Raw genomic sequence first — 18,343 nt, forward strand, 5'->3', positions numbered from 1 at the left:
TTGGGGTTCTCATCTCAGCTTTACAATATTTGAGTTGTGTGAAAATGGGGTGCTGCTTGTGTTCTTTGGGCCTCCTTATCCTTATCTATAAAATGGGAGGGTCAGACTGGATGATCTCCCAATTCCCTGACAGCAATATCACTCTGGTTTTTCTGATTCTGCCCCTTTCATGGACTCTGAAGACCCCAGGAGATGGAAAAATAGTTGTTTGACTGCATTACCTTTGCTTGTGCAAGCTATTCTAAGCAGCTGGGACATTTGTGTCACTCACTACCTTGGTGCCACACCCCAGCCCTTGCCCAGGTGTCAGCTGGCTCCTCCCTAGGGGTGCAGATACCAAATGAGCTTGCTGGAATGGGATATTAAAAGCCTCAGCCTTGGTCCCTGAAACACTTGGCTTCTGCTTGCAGCTATGTGGCTGGTTCTCTTACTCCTGCTGTGGCTGAGCCCTGTGGCCCCAAACTCAGAGACAGGTGAGGAGCCATGCTAGCAGGTCAAAGGGACCCTGGTCTCTAGTCTCTCTCTTTCCTTCCTTCCTTCCTGCATGATCCACCTCCTGGGGGCTAATGTTTACTAATTCATTAATTAATTCATTTATTCAGGTACTTACTAAGCACCTGCTAGTGCTTAATGTGGGGCTTTTCTGTGTACTATCTTTATATTTACAATTTATAATTAACTTAGGAAGTTCTGTTTTTACTGGGGAGTCCAGAGGAATGTCCAGAGAGGTTCCCGTGAGTAGAAGCATCATGTAGCTCTAGAATGTGCACTATTGGGTGGGGGAAGGAGGGAAGGTGGTGTGACAAAGCCAGATTCAGGTTAATAGACTGACTCACTGGTCAGCTGCCACGTGCCAACCTGTTAGATTTGCTCAAATGTCCCTAGAAATGCTATGGATGGGTAAAGTTGTATTTATCAGAACTTCTTTGTAGAAAAGCTAGATGTCATTGGTAGGAATATAATGGGAGTGGGAACCTTAAGGGACATGCTTAAGTAATAACAAGCATATTAAATTGTTTTGTAATAAAGGACTTTTGGGGAAGGGCAGGGCTTCAGCTTTGCTGAGTGGGGTTTGTGAGTTTGGGGCTGGAACAGGATTTTGGGGAACCATAGAGGGGAGGAGGAGGCTACCTTGGGCCTGCCTTCCTCACCCTACCCAGCAGTGTGTGAGCTCACCTCTTCAATACAATCATAAAACATGTTTAAAGAGAATAGCTCTGGAGGGGGGGCAAACTATTAGTGTTGGGTTCTTCATTCACTCCTATTTGGGCCTGTTTCCGGCTCCACAGCTTGTGCCTTTCTTAAAAAGTGTATTTTATTAATTATGCTGTTACAATTGTCCCATTTTTTCTCTCCTTTATTCCCCTCTGCCATGCATCCCACCCACCTCCCACCAGCATCACCCACCTTAGTTCATGTCCATGGGTCATACATGTAAGTTTTTTTGGCTTCTCCATTTCCTATACTGTTCTTAACCTCCCCCTGTCTACTTTGTACTTACCATTTATGCTTCTTATTTCTTGTACCTTTCACCCCATTTTCCCCTCTCCACCTCCCCACTGACAACCCTCCATGTGATCTCTGTTTCTGTGAATCTATTCCTGTTCTAGTTGTTTGCTTAGCTTGTTTTTGTATTTGTTTAGGTTCAGTTGCTGATAGTTGTCAGTTTGTTGTCATTTTACTGTTTATAGTTTTGATATTTTTCTTAGATAAGTCCTTTTAACATTTCATATAATAAAGGCTTAGTGATGACAAACTCCTTTGACTTGACCTTATCTGGTAAGCACTGTATCTGCCCTTCCATTCTAAATGATAGCTTTGCTGGATAGAGTAATCTTGGATGTAGGTCCTTGCCTTTCATGACTTGGAATACTTCTTTCCAGCTCTGTTTCTTTTGAGAAATCAGTGGACAGTCTTATGTGAACTCCTTTGTAGGTAACTGTTTCCTTTTCTCTTGCTGCTTTTAAGATTATTTTCTTATCTTTAATCTTCAGTAATGTAAATGTGCCTTGGTGTGTTCCTCCTTGGGTCCAACTTCTTTGGGACTCTCTGAGCTCCTGGACTTCCTGGAAGTCTATTTCTTTTGCCAGATTAGGGAAGTTCTCCTTCATTATTTGTTCAAATAAGTCCTCAATTTCTTGCTCTTCCTCTTCTCCTTCTGGCACCCCTATGATTCAGATGTTGGAATGTTCAAGGTTGTCCTGGAGGTTCCTAAGCCTCTCTTCAGTGTTTTGATTTCTTGTTTCTTCCTTCTGTTCTGGTTGAATGTTTATTTCTTCCTTCTGCTCCAAATCACTGATTTGAGTCCCGGTTTCTTTCCCTTCACTGTTGGTTCCCTGTATATTTTTCTTTATTTCAGTTTGTATAATCTTCACTTTTTCCTCTATTTTATGACCATACTCAACCATTTCTGTGATCACCCTGATTACCAGTGTTTTGAACTCTGCATCTGGATAGTTTGGCTATCTCTTCATCAATTAAATTTTTTTTTTTGAGTTTCAATCTGTTTTTTCATTTGGGCCATATTTCTTTGTCTCAGCATACCCATTACACTGTGTGGGGAAGAGGCTCAGGTATTTGCCAGGGCAGGGCAACTCACTTGGTTGCGTTGTGGTGCTATGTGTAGGGAAGAGGTCCAAGAGGGCACAATGCCTCTTGCTCAGCTCTTGGCTGGTTTTCTGTCACTTCCTCACTACCAACAAGCAAATTGGGCCCTTTTGGTACTGATTTCCAGGTGTATGGGCTTGTGTACTTTCTAGGACCCTGTGGGTCTCTCCAGTGGACTGTCCTGTGAAGCTGGACAGTTCAGCTTTTCCTGCTGCCACAACCCACACAGGTTTTTACAGCCAGAGGTTTTGAGGCTTTCTTTTCCCAGCACTGGAACTCTGGGTTGCACGAACTTTCTCACTCTCCAGTTGTTCTTCCCAGTTTATCTGCATGCACATGTGGGACCTTCCATTCCACCAGCTGCCACCTCACCTGACTGGTCCTCTAGCTACCACCTTGCCATGTGTCTCTGCCCCTCCTACTAAAGAAGAATGCCCCCTCCCCTTCTAAAGAAGAATGAATGTTTCTTCTTTAACTCCTTGGTTTTTGGACTTCCATACAGTTCGATTTTCTGGCAGTGCTGGTTGTTTTTTTTTGTTGTTGTTCTTAAATTTGTTGTTGTCCTTCTTTTGGTTGCATGAGGAGGGAAAGTGTATCTACCTATGCCTTCATCTTGGCTGTAAGTTCCACAGCTTGTGCTTCACTAGCCTCTTGATATGAAGCCAATGGGATGGTTACAGAGCAGAACAAGAAGCCATTTTCTGAGGGGCTCACTGCCCCTCACCGAACCCAGTGGCTCTCTCCTTTTAACTGCAGCACAGCACTTTCCATACAACATAATGACATTCTGGTTACTTGTTAGGGTGATGATGCTCTGTTCACTAGGCTGAACTACTGAAAAGTGTTTTGGGGGTGATGATAGGGCAGGGCAGTGGAATGTATCTCCATGATCCACCATGGCACTTGGCTCAGAGAGCCACTCAATAGACTGAAGTGAATGAATGAATGAGTGAGTGAGTGGGTACTTGCTCATCATGGAGTTGGACTTCCTTTCCCTCACTGTGCTGTCTTTTTTCTGATGTTGCCAGTCAGGACTATTAGGAACTGTAACTTTCTTCTGGCTCATGGACGCTGTGGGAGCTCAAGAGTGAACCCAAGTTCAATTCAGATCTTTTAAATTAAATTAAGTAAAAATTATTTGGCACTAGATATACAAAAATGCATTTCCTGCCCTCAAGTTTCTGGTATGAAAGACAGGTACACACCTCCAGAAAGAAGGCTGCAACAATAATGGAGATAGGGATTGGTGCTATGTTAGAAGTTAAAGTCAATATGTTTTAGGAGTAAGAGAAAAAGGTTAATCCCAGTTGAGAGGATGTAGGAAGCCTTCTCAGAATAGATTGATTTTATTTTTAAAAACTATTATGGAAAATTTCAAACACATACAAAAGTAGAGAGAATAGTATAATGAATCTGTTGGCTAACTTCAAAATTATTAACCAAGTTCTTATCTACCATATTTTAAAAATATAACCAAAGTAGTGTATCAGAGCTGAAATAATTAAAATAATTACTGTTATTTAATGCCTATCAGTGCACATATTTCTCTAGCTGTCAGAAAGGGCTTTTTGTAGTTGGTTTATTTGAATCAGGATCCAAACAAAGTCTATACGTTGCATTTAACTGGTATATTTCCTAAAGTCTCTTTGAATCTATATCCACCCCACTTTTTTTCTTATGCTGTTAATTCATTGAAAAGAAACCAGGTCATTTGTCCTGTAGAATGTTCTACACTCTGGATTTGTCTAACTGAATCCTTGTGGATATCCCTCTGTCCTCTGCATTTTCTGAAATCTGTCAGTTACAGTTCATTTCTTTTGGGAGGAATATTTATAGGTGGGGCTTTGTACTTCCTATGGCATCTTGAAGGAGACATACAATGTTTAGTTGCTCTACTTTTACTGGTGTTAAAGTTGATCAGCCCGCTGCATCCATTTTAAGTCTATTATCATAGTTCCCTCTCGGCCGTTCTTTAACGGTTTTAGCCTGCACTGATGATTGTCCATTAGATTCCTTTGCTTTATTAGTGTCTTCAAACTGGCTGTTTTCTAATTCTATCATTCCTTCTGAATTTATTAGCTGGAATTCTCCTATAAAGAAGATATTTCCCTTTGGTTGGTTATTCACATTTAGCCATTGGATAAATGTTTGATTCTTAATTGCCATTTTCAGAATAAGAAGCTAGTTCTTTAGCAACCCTGGGAAGACTGAATTTAAACATGACCCTGAAAGATAAAAATGTTTTCTGCTAGTGTCTATGGGAGGAAAGGTCTTTTAAGAAGAAGAAACAGCTTGAGCAATGGCTCAAAAGCAGAAGTATACAGGGTGTTTAGAGAATGGCAGAGATTGGTAGCAAGTGCAACCAGAGGCCTTTTAAATGTGAACCCTGAGCATGGTGTGGTGGGAAGAGCAAGTGAGAAGCTGGGTTTGCTGGTTCTACTTCCAGCTCTGTCACCCTCTCAAACAGGACCTTGGGAAAGTGGCTTTTTTATTTCTAGATCAGTGACTTTTAATCTTTTCTGGCTATAATCCACATTAATAAATATATTTTGCACTGTGACCCAGTACATACATGCATATATATAAAACAAAAATTTCAAACTCCAACGTACATTTATATAAACAATGTATGTGGATATTTTCTATTCCATCCTGTCCTGTCCTATCCTATCCTATCCTATCCTATCCCAACAAATGTTGGTCAGACCACTGAATTGATCTATGACTCACAAGTGGGCTCCAACCCTTGTTTGGATGGGCCCTGGGGCTCTTTCCAGCTCCAGTTCTCTTTGTTCCATCCCTGGTATTGGTGACAATCTGAGGCTGGACCAGGCACTTGGGAAGAGGGATGCGAGAAGGGAAACTGATCATCTACAGGAGACTCCTGAGCTGAACAACAGGCAGAAGCCAGACCAAATTCAGAGCCTCCACCCTGGCCCAGCCCAGCCATCTCACCATTACCTTGAGAGGTCTGAGCCCCTGGCCCACTGCTCCCCTTTCATCAGACACCTGCTAGCCCCTATTTCCATAACATGCTGGGTTGGCCACACCTAACCCTACATTCTCTCAGAAGTCTGCTCCCTGTTGATCATGTCAACTTTGGAAGGCCCTCAAATTTATTTTCTAAACAAAGCCCCAGGCAGGTGCTAATGCACCAGGAGGTAATTGGAAAGGTCAAGGTAAAGTAGAGAATAGCATTGAGAGTCCTGGGCATGAGAACACCTGGGGCCTATTTCCACCTGAGTCACAGAATTAGCACGTAACTTGGACAATAGTCCCTATCTGCCAATGCCTTGCTTTCCCCATCCCTTAAAGGAGATAAACTCCCTCATCATGAAGTGGATGGTAGGAAAATCAATACTTCATTCTGTTTTATGGCTGAATAATATTCTGTTGTGTAGATATACCATATTTGTTTTATCCATTCATCAGCTGATGGACATTTGAATTGTTTCTGCTTTTTGGCTATTATGAATAATGCCACTAAGAACATTCATGTGCAAATTTTTATGTAAACATATATTTTCAGTTCTCTTATGTATATACCCCGAAGTGGAATTGCTGACCCATAAGGTTAACTCTATGTTAAACATTCTAAGAAACTGTCAAACTGTTTTTCAATGTGGTTGTGCCATTTTTCAATTTTACTAGCAGTGCATGAGGTTCCAATTTCTCCACATTCTCATTAATGCTTGTTTTCTTTTCTTTTTGTTTTAGTCATCCTACTTGGAATGAAGTGGTATCTCATCGTGGCTTTGATTTGCATTTTTCTTGGATGACTAATGATGTCTCCTTTCATGAGCTTATTGGCCATTTATATATCTTCTTTTAAGAAAAAAAAAAGATTTATTTATTTATTTTTAAAGAGAGGAGAAAGGAGGGAGGAAAACATCAATCAGTTGCTTCTCACATGTGCCCCAATTGGGGACAGGGCCTGCAACGCGGGCATGTGTCCTGACTGGGAAGTGAACTGTCAACCTCTTGCTTTGCAGGATGATGCTCAACCAGCTGAGCCATGCTGATCAGGGCTGGATATATTCTTTGCCCATTTAAAAGTTGGGTTGTTTGTCTTTTTTGTTGTTGTTGTGTTGTGGGAGTTCTTTACATATTCTAGATAAAATGTTTTTATCACTTATGTGATTTACATACTGTTTCTCCCATTCCATGGGTTGTCTTTTTACTTTCTTGATAGTATCCTTAGAGGCACAAAACTTAATTTTTGATCAAATCTAGTTTGTCTATTTTTTCTTTTGTCACTTGTGCTTTTGGTATCATATCTGAGAAATCATGACTTAGTGTAAAGACATAATGATTTACATCTTTGTATTTGCCTGAAAGTTTTATAGTTTTAACTTTTACATTTAGATCTGTGATCTATTTTGAGTTAGTTTTTGTGTATGGTGTGAGGTAGAGGTCCAAATTCATTCTTTTGCATATGGATATATAGTTTTCCAGCACCATATGTTAAATACCTCTATTTTTAATGTCTCTTTTCCTGTAGGCAGCTGCTCCCAACCCCAGCCTCTCTGCTGCCTTGGAAGAGATCACCACTGCAAGAGAGGGAGCTGCTACTGTGATGCATTCTGTCGTGTGGTACCTGACTGCTGCCCAGACCATCATGCCCTCTGCAACTCTGGTAACTCACATGCAGGCTCTTTTCAACCCCCAGAAGATCTGGGTGCTGTGACTGACAGAGGTAAGCCCCTCTCTCATATGTACTTCAGGCCAAGGCCAGGATGTAAATGCCTGAGGTCCCTAATAAGCCTGAGGTCCTTCCAGTCTGTCCATTTTATGTCAAAATTGCCTACACATTCCTTCCAGCTTTGTTCCCTCACTGCTCCTTACCACCTTCGGTCCCCTCTGAGCCACTTTTCCAGGTCCCACAGGGAGAGGTTAGCTGTTGGTGGTTGGGGATCAGGGTGGGGAATAGGGTGATTGGGTTCTACCTAACTGCCCACCTTCTCTTGCAGTGTAGCTGCCTCTTGACTGTCCTGTGTAGATTTTGAGGACAGACAGGAGTCTGAAGAGAGGTGCAGAGGATGCTGGGTAGTAGCAGGGGGATGGAAGGCAGGGACAAATACAGGAGCTTTCATCCAACGTTTCCCAGCTTCTCAGAATACCAAGATGGTGCTGCAGATGGTGTTGAGGGTGGAGAATGCACCAAGTGCTGCCAGAATCAATGTCGACAGGATGCAGAGCATGGTGAGTGCCCTAGAGATTCTCCCAGAAAGGGTGGTGGCAACCTGCTCCTGCCTCCCTGGCTTTCAGGTCCCAAAGTCAGGGAGCAACTGCCAAAGTCAGGAAAGAGGCCTGAGCTGGGGCAGAACTCCATCGCAGCCATGGTTTTAGGGCTAGAAGCCAGGGTTTCTACCCATGGAATCTGACTCTTGGATTTTATATAGTGTTCATGTGTCATGAACTATTATTCTTCTTTTGACTTTTTTCAACCACTTAAAAATGTAAACAAAAATTTTAGGTTCATTTGTTGACAGTTATGAATTTATTATCATTTCACTGTTCATATTTTTGATATTCCTTTTCTTAGAGAAGTCCCTTTAACATTTCATATAATAATGGTTGGTGATGATGAACTCCTTTACCTTGATCTTTTCTGAGAAGCACTTTATCTCTCCTTCCATTCTAAATCACAGCTTTGGCTGGATAGAGTAATCTTGGATGTAGGTCCTTGCCCTTCATGACTTTGAATACTTCTTTCCAGCCCCTTTTTGCCTGTAAGGTTTCTCCAAAGGTTTCTTTGGAGAAATCACCTGATAGTCTAATGGGCACTCCTTTGTAGGTAACTCTTTCCTTTCTTCTTGCTGCTTTTAAGATTCTCTCCTTATCTTTAATCTTGGCTAATGTAATGATGATGTGCCTTGGTGTGTGCTTTTTTAGGTCCAACTTCTTTGGGACTCTCTGAGGTTCCTAGACTTCCTGAAAGTCTATTTCCTTTGCCAGATTGGGGAAATTTTCCTTCATTATTTGTTCAAATAAGTGTTCAATTTCTTGCTCTTGTTCTTCTCCTTCTGGAACCCTATAGTACAGATATTGGAATGTTTTAAGGTGTCCCAGAGGTTCATAAGCCTCTCTTCACTTTTTTGAATTCTTGTTTCTTCATTCTGTTAGGGTTGGATGTTTATTTCTTCCTTTTGTTCTAAATGTTGATTTGAGTCCTGGTTTCCTTCCTGTCACTATTGGTTCTCTGAATATTTTGATTTATTTCATTTTGGGTATCTTTCCTTTGTTCTTTCATTTTCCAACCAAGCTTAATCAGTTTTGTGAGCATTTTGATTACTAAGGGCTTTAAATTCTTCATCAGATAGGTTGGCTATCTCCTCATTGCTTAGCTCTCTTTCTGAAGTTTTGCTTTGTTCTTTCATTTTGGCCCTATTTCTTTGTCTTCGGGCCCCTGTTAAAATGTAAGGGGGTGGGACCTTAGGTATTCACCAGGGCAGGGCAACCCTGTGTTGCGCACTGCAGGGTTGCCTGTGGGGGAGGGGCCAGAGAGGGAACAATGCAGCTCACCTGCTCAGCTCTAGCTTGCTTTCCAACAAATTCTCATGTGAGACTGGGAGTTCCCACTGCAGCAACTGCTGGAGCCCACAGTCATCTCTGAGTCTCAGTTTCCCATTCAGTCACCCCACCCTCGTGGCCCACCACCTTGCCTCGGGTTCTCTCCATCTGCTGTCTTACCCGGTCTGGTTGTTCTCATTGACTATTTCTTTAATTTCTTGGTTTTCAGAGTTCCACGCAGTTTGATTGTCTGGCACTTCCGGTTGTTTATTGATTTTAGATTGGTTGTTATCCTCCTTTTGGTTGTGCAAGGAAAAGAAGGGTTTCTACCTACACCTCCATCTTGGCTGGAACTCTAAATGTAAAAAAAAAATCTTAACTTGTTAACTATACAAAAAACAGGCAGCAAGACAGATTTGGCTCATAGACTGTACTTTGCTGCTTTCTGTCCTAGTCATCCTCTGTTCTTTACTTTTCTTCTGCGTCCTGGCTTCAGCCCTGACCTTTTCAGATCTCTCTGCCCAGCACTGGAGGTGAAGCCTTGGGCCCCATGCTAGCACATGATGACTCTGAGAAGAGAGAAAGACAGCATAATGCAATGGAAAGAGCCTGGACCCAGAGCCACGTAGACCTGGGTTCAAGCCCTGGTTCCATCACTTATTACTTGGGTGACTTCCTGCAACTCCTTTAGCCTTTTTGAGCTTCCCTTTCCTCATTGGTCCCCCGACTTTTTGGCACCAGGGACCAGTTTCATGGAAGGCAATTTTTCATGGACTGGGGTAAGAGGGGTGTGGTTTGGGGATGATTCAAGAGCATTACATTTATTGTGAACTTTATTTCTATTATTATTACATTGTAATATATAATGAAATAATTATACAACTCACCATAATGCAGAATCAGTGGGAATCCTGAGCTTGTTTTCCTGCAACTAGATGATCCCATCTGTGGTCACAGGAGACAGTGACACCCAAAGTGTGTTGCTTATGTCCAACTTACTCTGTAATCTCATTTTGGTTGCTGTTGCTGCAGAAAACCCAGCATCACCAAGATAGTATGTTGGAAATAGAAGCAGACATAATTTTAAGCCACCGTCATTTGCGATCTCAAGCAGTTGATTTTCTTCCAGCACCTGGCTTATTCATAAATGGGTTGCAGATCCATTCCTTCCCAGTTTGGGGGTCTTTTGTGACTGAGAAGTAATGCTCATACTCTTTTTTTTAGATTTTATTTATTTATTTTTAGAGAGGGAAGGGAGGGAGATATATAGAGAGAAACATCAATGTGCGGTTGCTGGGGGTTATGGCCTGCAACCCAGGCATGTACCCTGGCTGGGAATCAAACCTGCGACATTTTGGTTCGCAGCCCATGCTCAATCCACTGAGCTATGCCAGCCAGGGCAGTAATGCTCATACTCTTGAAAGTTGAGGGGATCATGCACCAGCTAAGAGAAAGAAGGCCCTGGCTCAGTCTCTTTCTAAATCCCTGCTAATGTTTGAAACATGTCAAAAATCCCAATGTTCACTTGTCGCCCTCATAATTCCAGTTTGGCTTTGAATGCAGCCACTTTATCTGCCAACTAGGACACAGTTGTTGTTGTCCCCTGAAGTTACAGATTGAGTTCCTTGAGCAGTTTGAATATGTCACACAAGCAAGTTTTGCAACTCATTCTGTGTCACTGAAATGTGCTACCAGGGGTGACTGTTTTTCTAAAAGAAACCTCTGGAACAGCTGTCATAACTCAAAAACTATGGCAGCAATCTCCCTTTAGAAAGTCATCTCACCTCTGTGTGTCAGAGAAGACATGTGTGCTCTGCGCCCATCCCCTCACAGAGCTGCGTGAACAGACATGAGTTAAGAGCATGTACTTTAATGTGGCTGATCATTTTAATCACATCCTGCAAAATGTTGTTAAGTTCAGGTGACATTTTTCGGCTAGCCAGCATTTCTCTATGGATGACACAGTGCATAGACTCACATTCAGAAGTGATCACTTTGACCTGAGTAGTGAAACCAGAAAGCTGTCCAGTCATGGCAGCTGCCCCATCTGTGTGCATATCAACAAAAAGTGACCAATTCGGTTTTCCTGATATGTAATCATTCAAAGACTTGAATACTTCTGCAGCTGTGGTGTTGGTTGGCAACAAAAGTGCACATAAAATATGCTCATGTACATCCTCCTGAACAATATATCACACAAAAGCAAGCATTGTTGCCTTGTTATCAGCATTGGTAAACTCGTCAACCTGAATTGCATACCATGGTGACACACTAATCCCCTCTAACAATTGTGCCTCAATACCCTCTGCTATTTCATCAATTCATCTAGTTATGGTGCTAGATGAAAGAGGAGCATGTGTCACCTTTGGAATGGGAGCTTCTAAAAACTCAAGACAAATATCCTTAGCAGCAGGCAGGATCAACTCTTTACTAATAGTAAAGGGCTTCTTAGCCTTAGCAAGGTGATCAGCCTTGCTCTCAGTGCAGACACATTTGATGAAGTGGTGGCCTTCAATGATTGCTTCTGTTCTTCATGTTCATGTTTTTTTTTCTTTTGAAAAACTCCAAAGGCTTGTCTTTTAATGCAGAGTGCTTGGTCTGCAAGTGGCAGGGCAGTTTTGAAGGTTTCATGACTTCATTGGATAGCTGGTTGCACATATTATACAAAGCAGGCTTAGAGAATGTGATTCACCTGTTGCAAGGAGCCCATAATTTAAGTAGGACTTTTGGTATTTTCTTTTAAATGCAGCTTTCTTTTTCCTGGCAGTCTTAGAGTCTCCTGTCTCATCATTGGGTCTTTCCCACTTTTCAAAGAAGCTCTCCAACAACATACGTTTTTTATTCATTTTGGCTAGGGTTACCATGTGGGCTTACCAAAACTGTGACTGAAACAAGTGCACAGTGTGAGAAAGAGGTGCAGATGGAAATGGTAAATAAAATAATGAGTGGGCCATGTGCGGACTAAAATAAGTTTCAGATTCTGACTTAAAGCCTGCCACCAGATACAGCTGTGCAATTGAAGTACATCAACTCACTTGCCACTATAAAGCCTGCCACCAGATGCAGTTTAATTGTCACTTATCACTCACAGATAGGGTTTTGATATGAGTCTGCAAGTGATTGATTTATTATCGTCTCTGTGCAGTCAAACCTCTCTGCTAATGACAATCTGTTTTTGCAGCCGCTCCCCAGGGCTGGCGTCACAGCCTGAGCTTCACCTAAGATCAGGCATTAGAGTCTCATAAGGAGCATGAAACCTAGATCCCTTGCATGTGCAGTTCACAGTGGGGTTAGCACTGCCATGAGAATCTAATGTTGCTCTTGATCTGACATCGGGCGAGGCTCTGGTGATAAGATAATGCAAGCAATGGGGAGCAGCTGTAAATACAGATGAAGCTTAGATCTCTCCTCCTCCGCTCACTTCCTGCTGTGCTGCCTGGTTCCTAACAGGCCACAGATCCGTACAGGTCTAACTGAGCTAGAGAAGGAACAGGCCTTCACTTTCTGCTCATTTAGGTCCAGCGGTCTCTCCAAACCAGCCTCCCAGGGATGTCCTTCTCCATCTCCGTGAAGGGAGCCAGGGAGAGAGCCTCACACCTCTCCTGAAGCTCCTCCCCAGGGCCAGGGAGCAGAGTTCACTTCGCCCACCTGGACCTGCTGGGCACAGTGGCGCTTGCCTCTCAGCCGCCATCCTGTGTGCTTCCACAGTGGTCCAACCAGAGGAAAATGGAAATCTGCAATTGTTGTAAACACATCAAAATCTGCATAGAATCAGCCATATGGATTAAAACACATGCATTTGGCTCATGGTGTTCGTTATTTTGTGATGGTCACAGCAAATCTTGCAAACCTTCCTTTAAAGTAGAAAGAAAGAACCTAGCACCCTTTGGCTAAGTAATTTATGCCTCTCCAATATTCCTTCCCAGGTACCATATAACTGCCTGTAAGTCCTGTACTAGCATGGTCTGAGTCCTGTAACCTCATGCCCACCCTTTCTCTTCCCAGGGTGAAAAGAGAGTCAGGGGTCCATCTTCTGGTGGGCTTGGACTGACTTCTGGGGGAGAGACTCCTCATGTGAGGATTTCAGAGAGGTAGGAAGGTGATGCCAGGAGTTTTGGCGGTCTGCTGAGCCCTTCGCCTGCCCTCACAGACCTCCTCCTCCTCCTATTCTATGAATAGATCCCTGCCCTCCAGCCTTCTGGACTCTAGACCTCCGGGCCATCTTCTGCTTCTCTCTGCCCCTAGCCGTCCTCTGCAAGGTGCCAAATCTTTCTACTTCTACTTCACAATGTGGTAGATATATGCTCCCCTTATAGTCACACTGCCCAAGTCCCAGGTCACAGCCTCCTAACCGGTCCTCTTGTCCTGGACTGTCCCCTAACTGATCTCTGCCCATGTTGCACTGCCCAAGGCAGAGCTCTCGTGTTGCCAGCTCCCTACTCAAAAACCGTCACTGGCTTCATGGCCCCAAGGCACATTTTTGCCTTATTACCAACTAGCTGTTCTTCTTCCCGCCCCTGTGTTCCAAATGAATAGAACAACCCATTACCCCCATCCAAGACGCGCCCTACACTTTTGCTAATCTTAATTTCTCTGAAAGCAGAACATGAATAATTTATTTAGAAACACAATCCCAGTGAGTAGGGGTGAGAGAAAGGGATAGTAGAACAAGGAACAAGCGAGACCCAGTACAAAGATGCTTACCCGGTTAGCATCTGCTATGGCTAACTGGTGGCTTCATCCTGTGGGATCTTCTAAGAAGTCTTATAAAGTGTGTCTGAGAAGCATCAGTCCCAGGAATGAAATGGGAAGCATCTACCCATTGGCTCCCATTCCCATCATCTATGGATTGCCCTATAGGTGGTTGACTCTCCCAGTCCTTTTGTTGCTGGTATGTGAGAGCTGAGCAGCTCCCAGAAGCACCCCAAGCCTTGGTGTCAGGGAAACCCTGAGGCAGAGATCAAATGGCACATGGCAAGACACTGCCTGGTTGCTCCTGGGAAAATGGTCTCTGCAGTAGTGGCTGGAGTAGGGCATGAGGCCAAGAGGACTTGAAATGGTATATGTAAGGTATCCCACCCATGGGCTTTCAGAAACATATGTTTGTTCCCTCCAGCTCTTCCAGCTACATGTTTCTCCTCCTGCCAGGGACAGAGGAGCCTAGGATAGAGACAGCAGCGGGCCCTCTTTGAGTGCACCCACTCGTACCTCCAGAGCCTGAGCTCTCCTTTCCTTTCTAGGAAGAGTTTTGCAGGTGAGACTGTGATATGTGGCCTCTCTGGTTGGGGTGGATCATCCTGTTGGCATCCTCATAGCTAAGTTTATTCAAACTAAAGAGACAGTTTCTGAGATGTTCCAGTACTGTCACAGGTTCCTCTCTAGTTGAGTATGTGTGTGTGTGCACATGTGCATGCACTATTTTAATCCTCACCCAAGGATATGTTTATTAATTTTAAAGAGAAAGGAAGGGGGAGGGAGAGAGAGACAGAGACAGTGAGAGAAACATTGATTGGTTGCTTCCTGACATGGGGTAGAACCCTCAACCTAGGTTATGTGCCCTGAACAGGGATTGAACCTGCAACCTTCTGGTGCACGGGATAACACTCCAACTAACTGAGCCACCTGGCCTGGGCATGCATGCATATTTTATTTCTACTTGACCCTTCATTCTCCCATCCTGTGTCTTCCAAATAACCTTCCCTGTGAAAGTCATTTCCCTGGCAGCATCATACCACCTGGGACAACGGAGGGCTGCAAGTTAAACTACAATGAGAAATCCACATCCACAAGAACATCTAAAGTTAAAAGGACCAATGATACCAATTATTGATGAGACTGTGAAGCATCTGGAACTATCATAATTTGCTGGCGTGGAATGAGCTGGCACAATCAATTTGGAAAATTGTTTTATTCTATATACTAAAGTAAACACATGTATACCCACAGACCCAGCAATTCCACTCCTGTGTGTATACCCAAGACATATACAAGAATGTTCATAGCAGCTTTATTCAGAATAGTGAAAAACTGAAACAATACAAATGTTCATCCATAGGAAAATACATCAATAAATTGTGGCATATTTATACAATAGAATACTACCCAACAACACAAAAGAATGAAGTACTGTTGTATACAACAATATGAGTGAGTCTTGCAGGCATAATGTTAAGAGAAATAAGCCAGACACCATATAATTATGCATTATAATTGTCCATTATATGAAGCTCAAAAATAGGTAGAACTAATCTATGGTAATGCAAGTAACTATAGTGGTTTTGGGGGGATATTGACTGGAAGGAAACACAAGGGAGTCTGTTGAGGTGGTGAAAATGCCCTATTATTGTGATTTGAGTGGCAGATACATCCTGGGAGTATACATATGTAAAAATTCATCAAGCAATATACCACTTAAGGTTGATATAGTTTACTGTGTATAAGTTACATTTGAACAAAAGAAATGAATGGACAAATGAACAGAGGGCTCCCTGGAGTTTCCTATGCTACCACCCAAGGAAGCAGGGCTTGGAAGGGGGCCCACTCTCAGGGCCTGGCATACTTAGATGATTCTCAGTGCCTCTCCTGCCTGACAGGGTCCCATCTACACAGTGTGTGCACACTCAATGTTTTGAGCCTGTGAGGATCTACTTGGAACCCCAGACTTGGTATAAAGATTAAAAGTGGAAGCATTTGAGCTACTGAAGATACAGAAAGAAATCTTATCTGAACTTTCTTTATCTGACTAAAGCAGTGCCTTCCAAAAGTGCAGCTGCCATTATTCCCCCTCAGAGGGATTTTCCAGCCAATTTACCTCCAATAGAACTTTCCAAATTTTTCCTTCCCTCACTCCATCCTTTTGTTGAGTTTGGTAAATACACCTTTATTTCTGGTTATTCAGTGAGTTGCCATTACTGAGCAACTTCCTGGTGTACCTGTAAATAAACTTTGTCTTTTCTCTTGTTAAATATTTGCAGGTCTCCAACCACTGTACCCAAGTTATTTTCTTCTTTCCATAGTATTCATCCCTATGTAATTCACTTATTTATATGTCTACTGTTTGCCATTTCTCCTCACTGGGAAGTTAGTTCCATATGGCAGGAATCTGTTTTACTAAGTGAGGCATTCCAGGTACCTAGAAAAGTGTCTGGCTTACAGCAGGTGCTTCAGATATGTTCATTAAGTTAATGAAACTAGCCTCCTATGATGATTCTGGGTGAGAGCTGAGTTTGGCTGAAAAAAGGGATTCAGGAACTGTCTGAATAGATTATTATGGCCCTGAAGCCAACAGTCATGTGCCCAGGCTTGGAAATTTCCCCAGAAACAGAAGAAGATAGACCAGACAAATTCAGTCAACCCAGGGAAGTATTCAGCCAGGCTTCCCTAGAGTGTTCCTCACTTCCTCACCTGCCATGTCTGGAGCTGGGCTGCGGACCATTTATGTGATGAAAATAAAAAGGAAATGGAGAGGGGGAGTCCAAGCTGAGGAGAGGGGAGGCACCCAGAACACCTCTGTTTGTAGATTAAGCCACTGACTGCTGGAATGCGGAAGTTCCTCCTCTGGCCAGGGTGGTAGCTCAGGAGGGAAGGGAGGTGGCAGAAAGGAGCTGCATTCTTGCTGCATTCTTGCTGGATTTCTCATCTTGTCTAGGAGGAAAGCTCATGCAAGATCACACACTACTGGACAGGGTTGAGCAGAATTCAAATCATTGCTGTGACCCCAGGTCCCCTCTCCCACCTGAAACCACCCTAGCGGAAATCCATCCTCCCACTTTATAAAGTGAAGGACTGAGGTTGAATAGGAGGGCTCAGCTCATTACAGAAGTACTCTACAGTTCAGTGGTGTAGTGGGGGCTGGAGCCCAAGATCCTTGACCCTGAGTGCTGGGTTGTGTCTCAGTTGGAGCCCCCTCAGTCTCTTCTCATAGCATCTCCTCTCATCACATGCCCTGGAATGAGTCTCCCTTTCCAGTAGCAGAACCCTTTATCCAACGCAGGGTTAACTTCTAGAAGATAGTCACAGACCCAATGCAGAACCTCAGACAGCATGACCAAGAGGATTTCAGAACTCTTGTTGACCAAAGCCCAGAGAGGACAAATAAGTTGCCAGATCACGTAGTCCCGGGCCACTGTTAAGGAAGAAGCAGGAAATAGAATTTCGACCTTCTGATCCCACTTTAAAGTCCCTTCAGCCCTGAGATTTTGTGATTTCTTGATGCCAATCCAGCCAGCTTTCCTCTACTCTAGAGTTGCTTTCATCATAAAACTCTTGTCCTGAAATGCCCAGGGTACCTTGTCTGACCACTGGCAGTGGCTTTAATAGCTCATTGGTTCCTCATGGGGATAAGTGTTCTCTAAGGCATTTGGATATATATTCAGCAGCTTCATTCCCTTCTTTGTGGCCAAATCCCCTAAGCTTCCCTAAGTCATCACCCTTACACTTTCCTCCTCTCTGACCCTGTGACTGAGACTAGAACACCTACCCCTTCCCTTCTCCCAGCTCGTGCCTTCCTACCCCACTCCTCCAGGCCAGTGGAGGGACATGTTCCTGTCTCTGACTGGGGTGCAGAATCACAGGATATGACACTGGAAGGATGTAAGAATCAGAGTTCTACCTGCCTTGCCCTGGCAAGCTGTCTCCTCCAGACCTCAAGGGGCCGTCCCTTCTCTACTTTGTGTGGTTTGGAGCAGACATCAGGGCCCTCACTCATTTACTGAGTGCCTAAAATGCATGTTTTTGGTGAGCACCAAGTATGTAGGAGGCACTGTGTAAGACTTCACTGTCTCATATAACCCTTACAAAACATTCCAGCAAGGTAGGAATTATGCCCATTTAACAACCAGGAAGCTGAGGTTCAGAAGGTTTCTCTAATTTGCCCTAGATTATACTAATAAAGTCTAAGATTAGGAATGAGACCCAAGTCTGTCTAACTAATAGCCCAAGCCAGAGGCATAAGAAGGTGGGGAGGGGGGGAAGGTTTGTGAAGCTACTGTAGTACCTGCGGGACTACAGGGTGAGTGTCACTGTGGAAATGATTCCCTATCTTTAAATCAAACCTAAGAGAGGAGAGGTCACTGGGCAAGGGAAAGCAGGAGGGTTATTTAACTGACAGCCCTTGACATGCACCCTGCCAGCTCTCAGCCTGTGCATCTGTGATCAGCTAGCTGGCTGCAGTCTGGGAACTGCTTGGTCACACCTAGGCGGGTGGCCGGCCCCTCCTCCTTGG

General features: G+C 43.6%; 1 protein-coding gene across 1 annotated transcript; it reads left to right on the top strand.

Moving 5' to 3' along the window:
* Window positions 1-392: 392 nt before the first annotated feature.
* Window positions 393-12,923, top strand: LOC123827523 (somatomedin-B and thrombospondin type-1 domain-containing protein-like). Its single transcript, XM_045852040.1, has 4 exons — window positions 393-473; window positions 7,109-7,303; window positions 7,715-7,809; window positions 12,637-12,923. Exons 1-4 carry the CDS (start codon window positions 413-415, stop codon window positions 12,724-12,726), a joined length of 441 nt encoding a protein of 146 aa, XP_045707996.1. The 5' UTR covers window positions 393-412; the 3' UTR covers window positions 12,727-12,923.
* The last annotated feature ends 5,420 nt before the right edge of the window (window positions 12,924-18,343 follow it).

The sequence above is a fragment of the Phyllostomus hastatus genome, unplaced genomic scaffold (assembly GCF_019186645.2).
Source record: "Phyllostomus hastatus isolate PE091 unplaced genomic scaffold, TTU_PhHast_1.1 phas_contig_86, whole genome shotgun sequence".
Taxonomy (NCBI): Eukaryota; Metazoa; Chordata; class Mammalia; order Chiroptera; family Phyllostomidae; genus Phyllostomus; species Phyllostomus hastatus.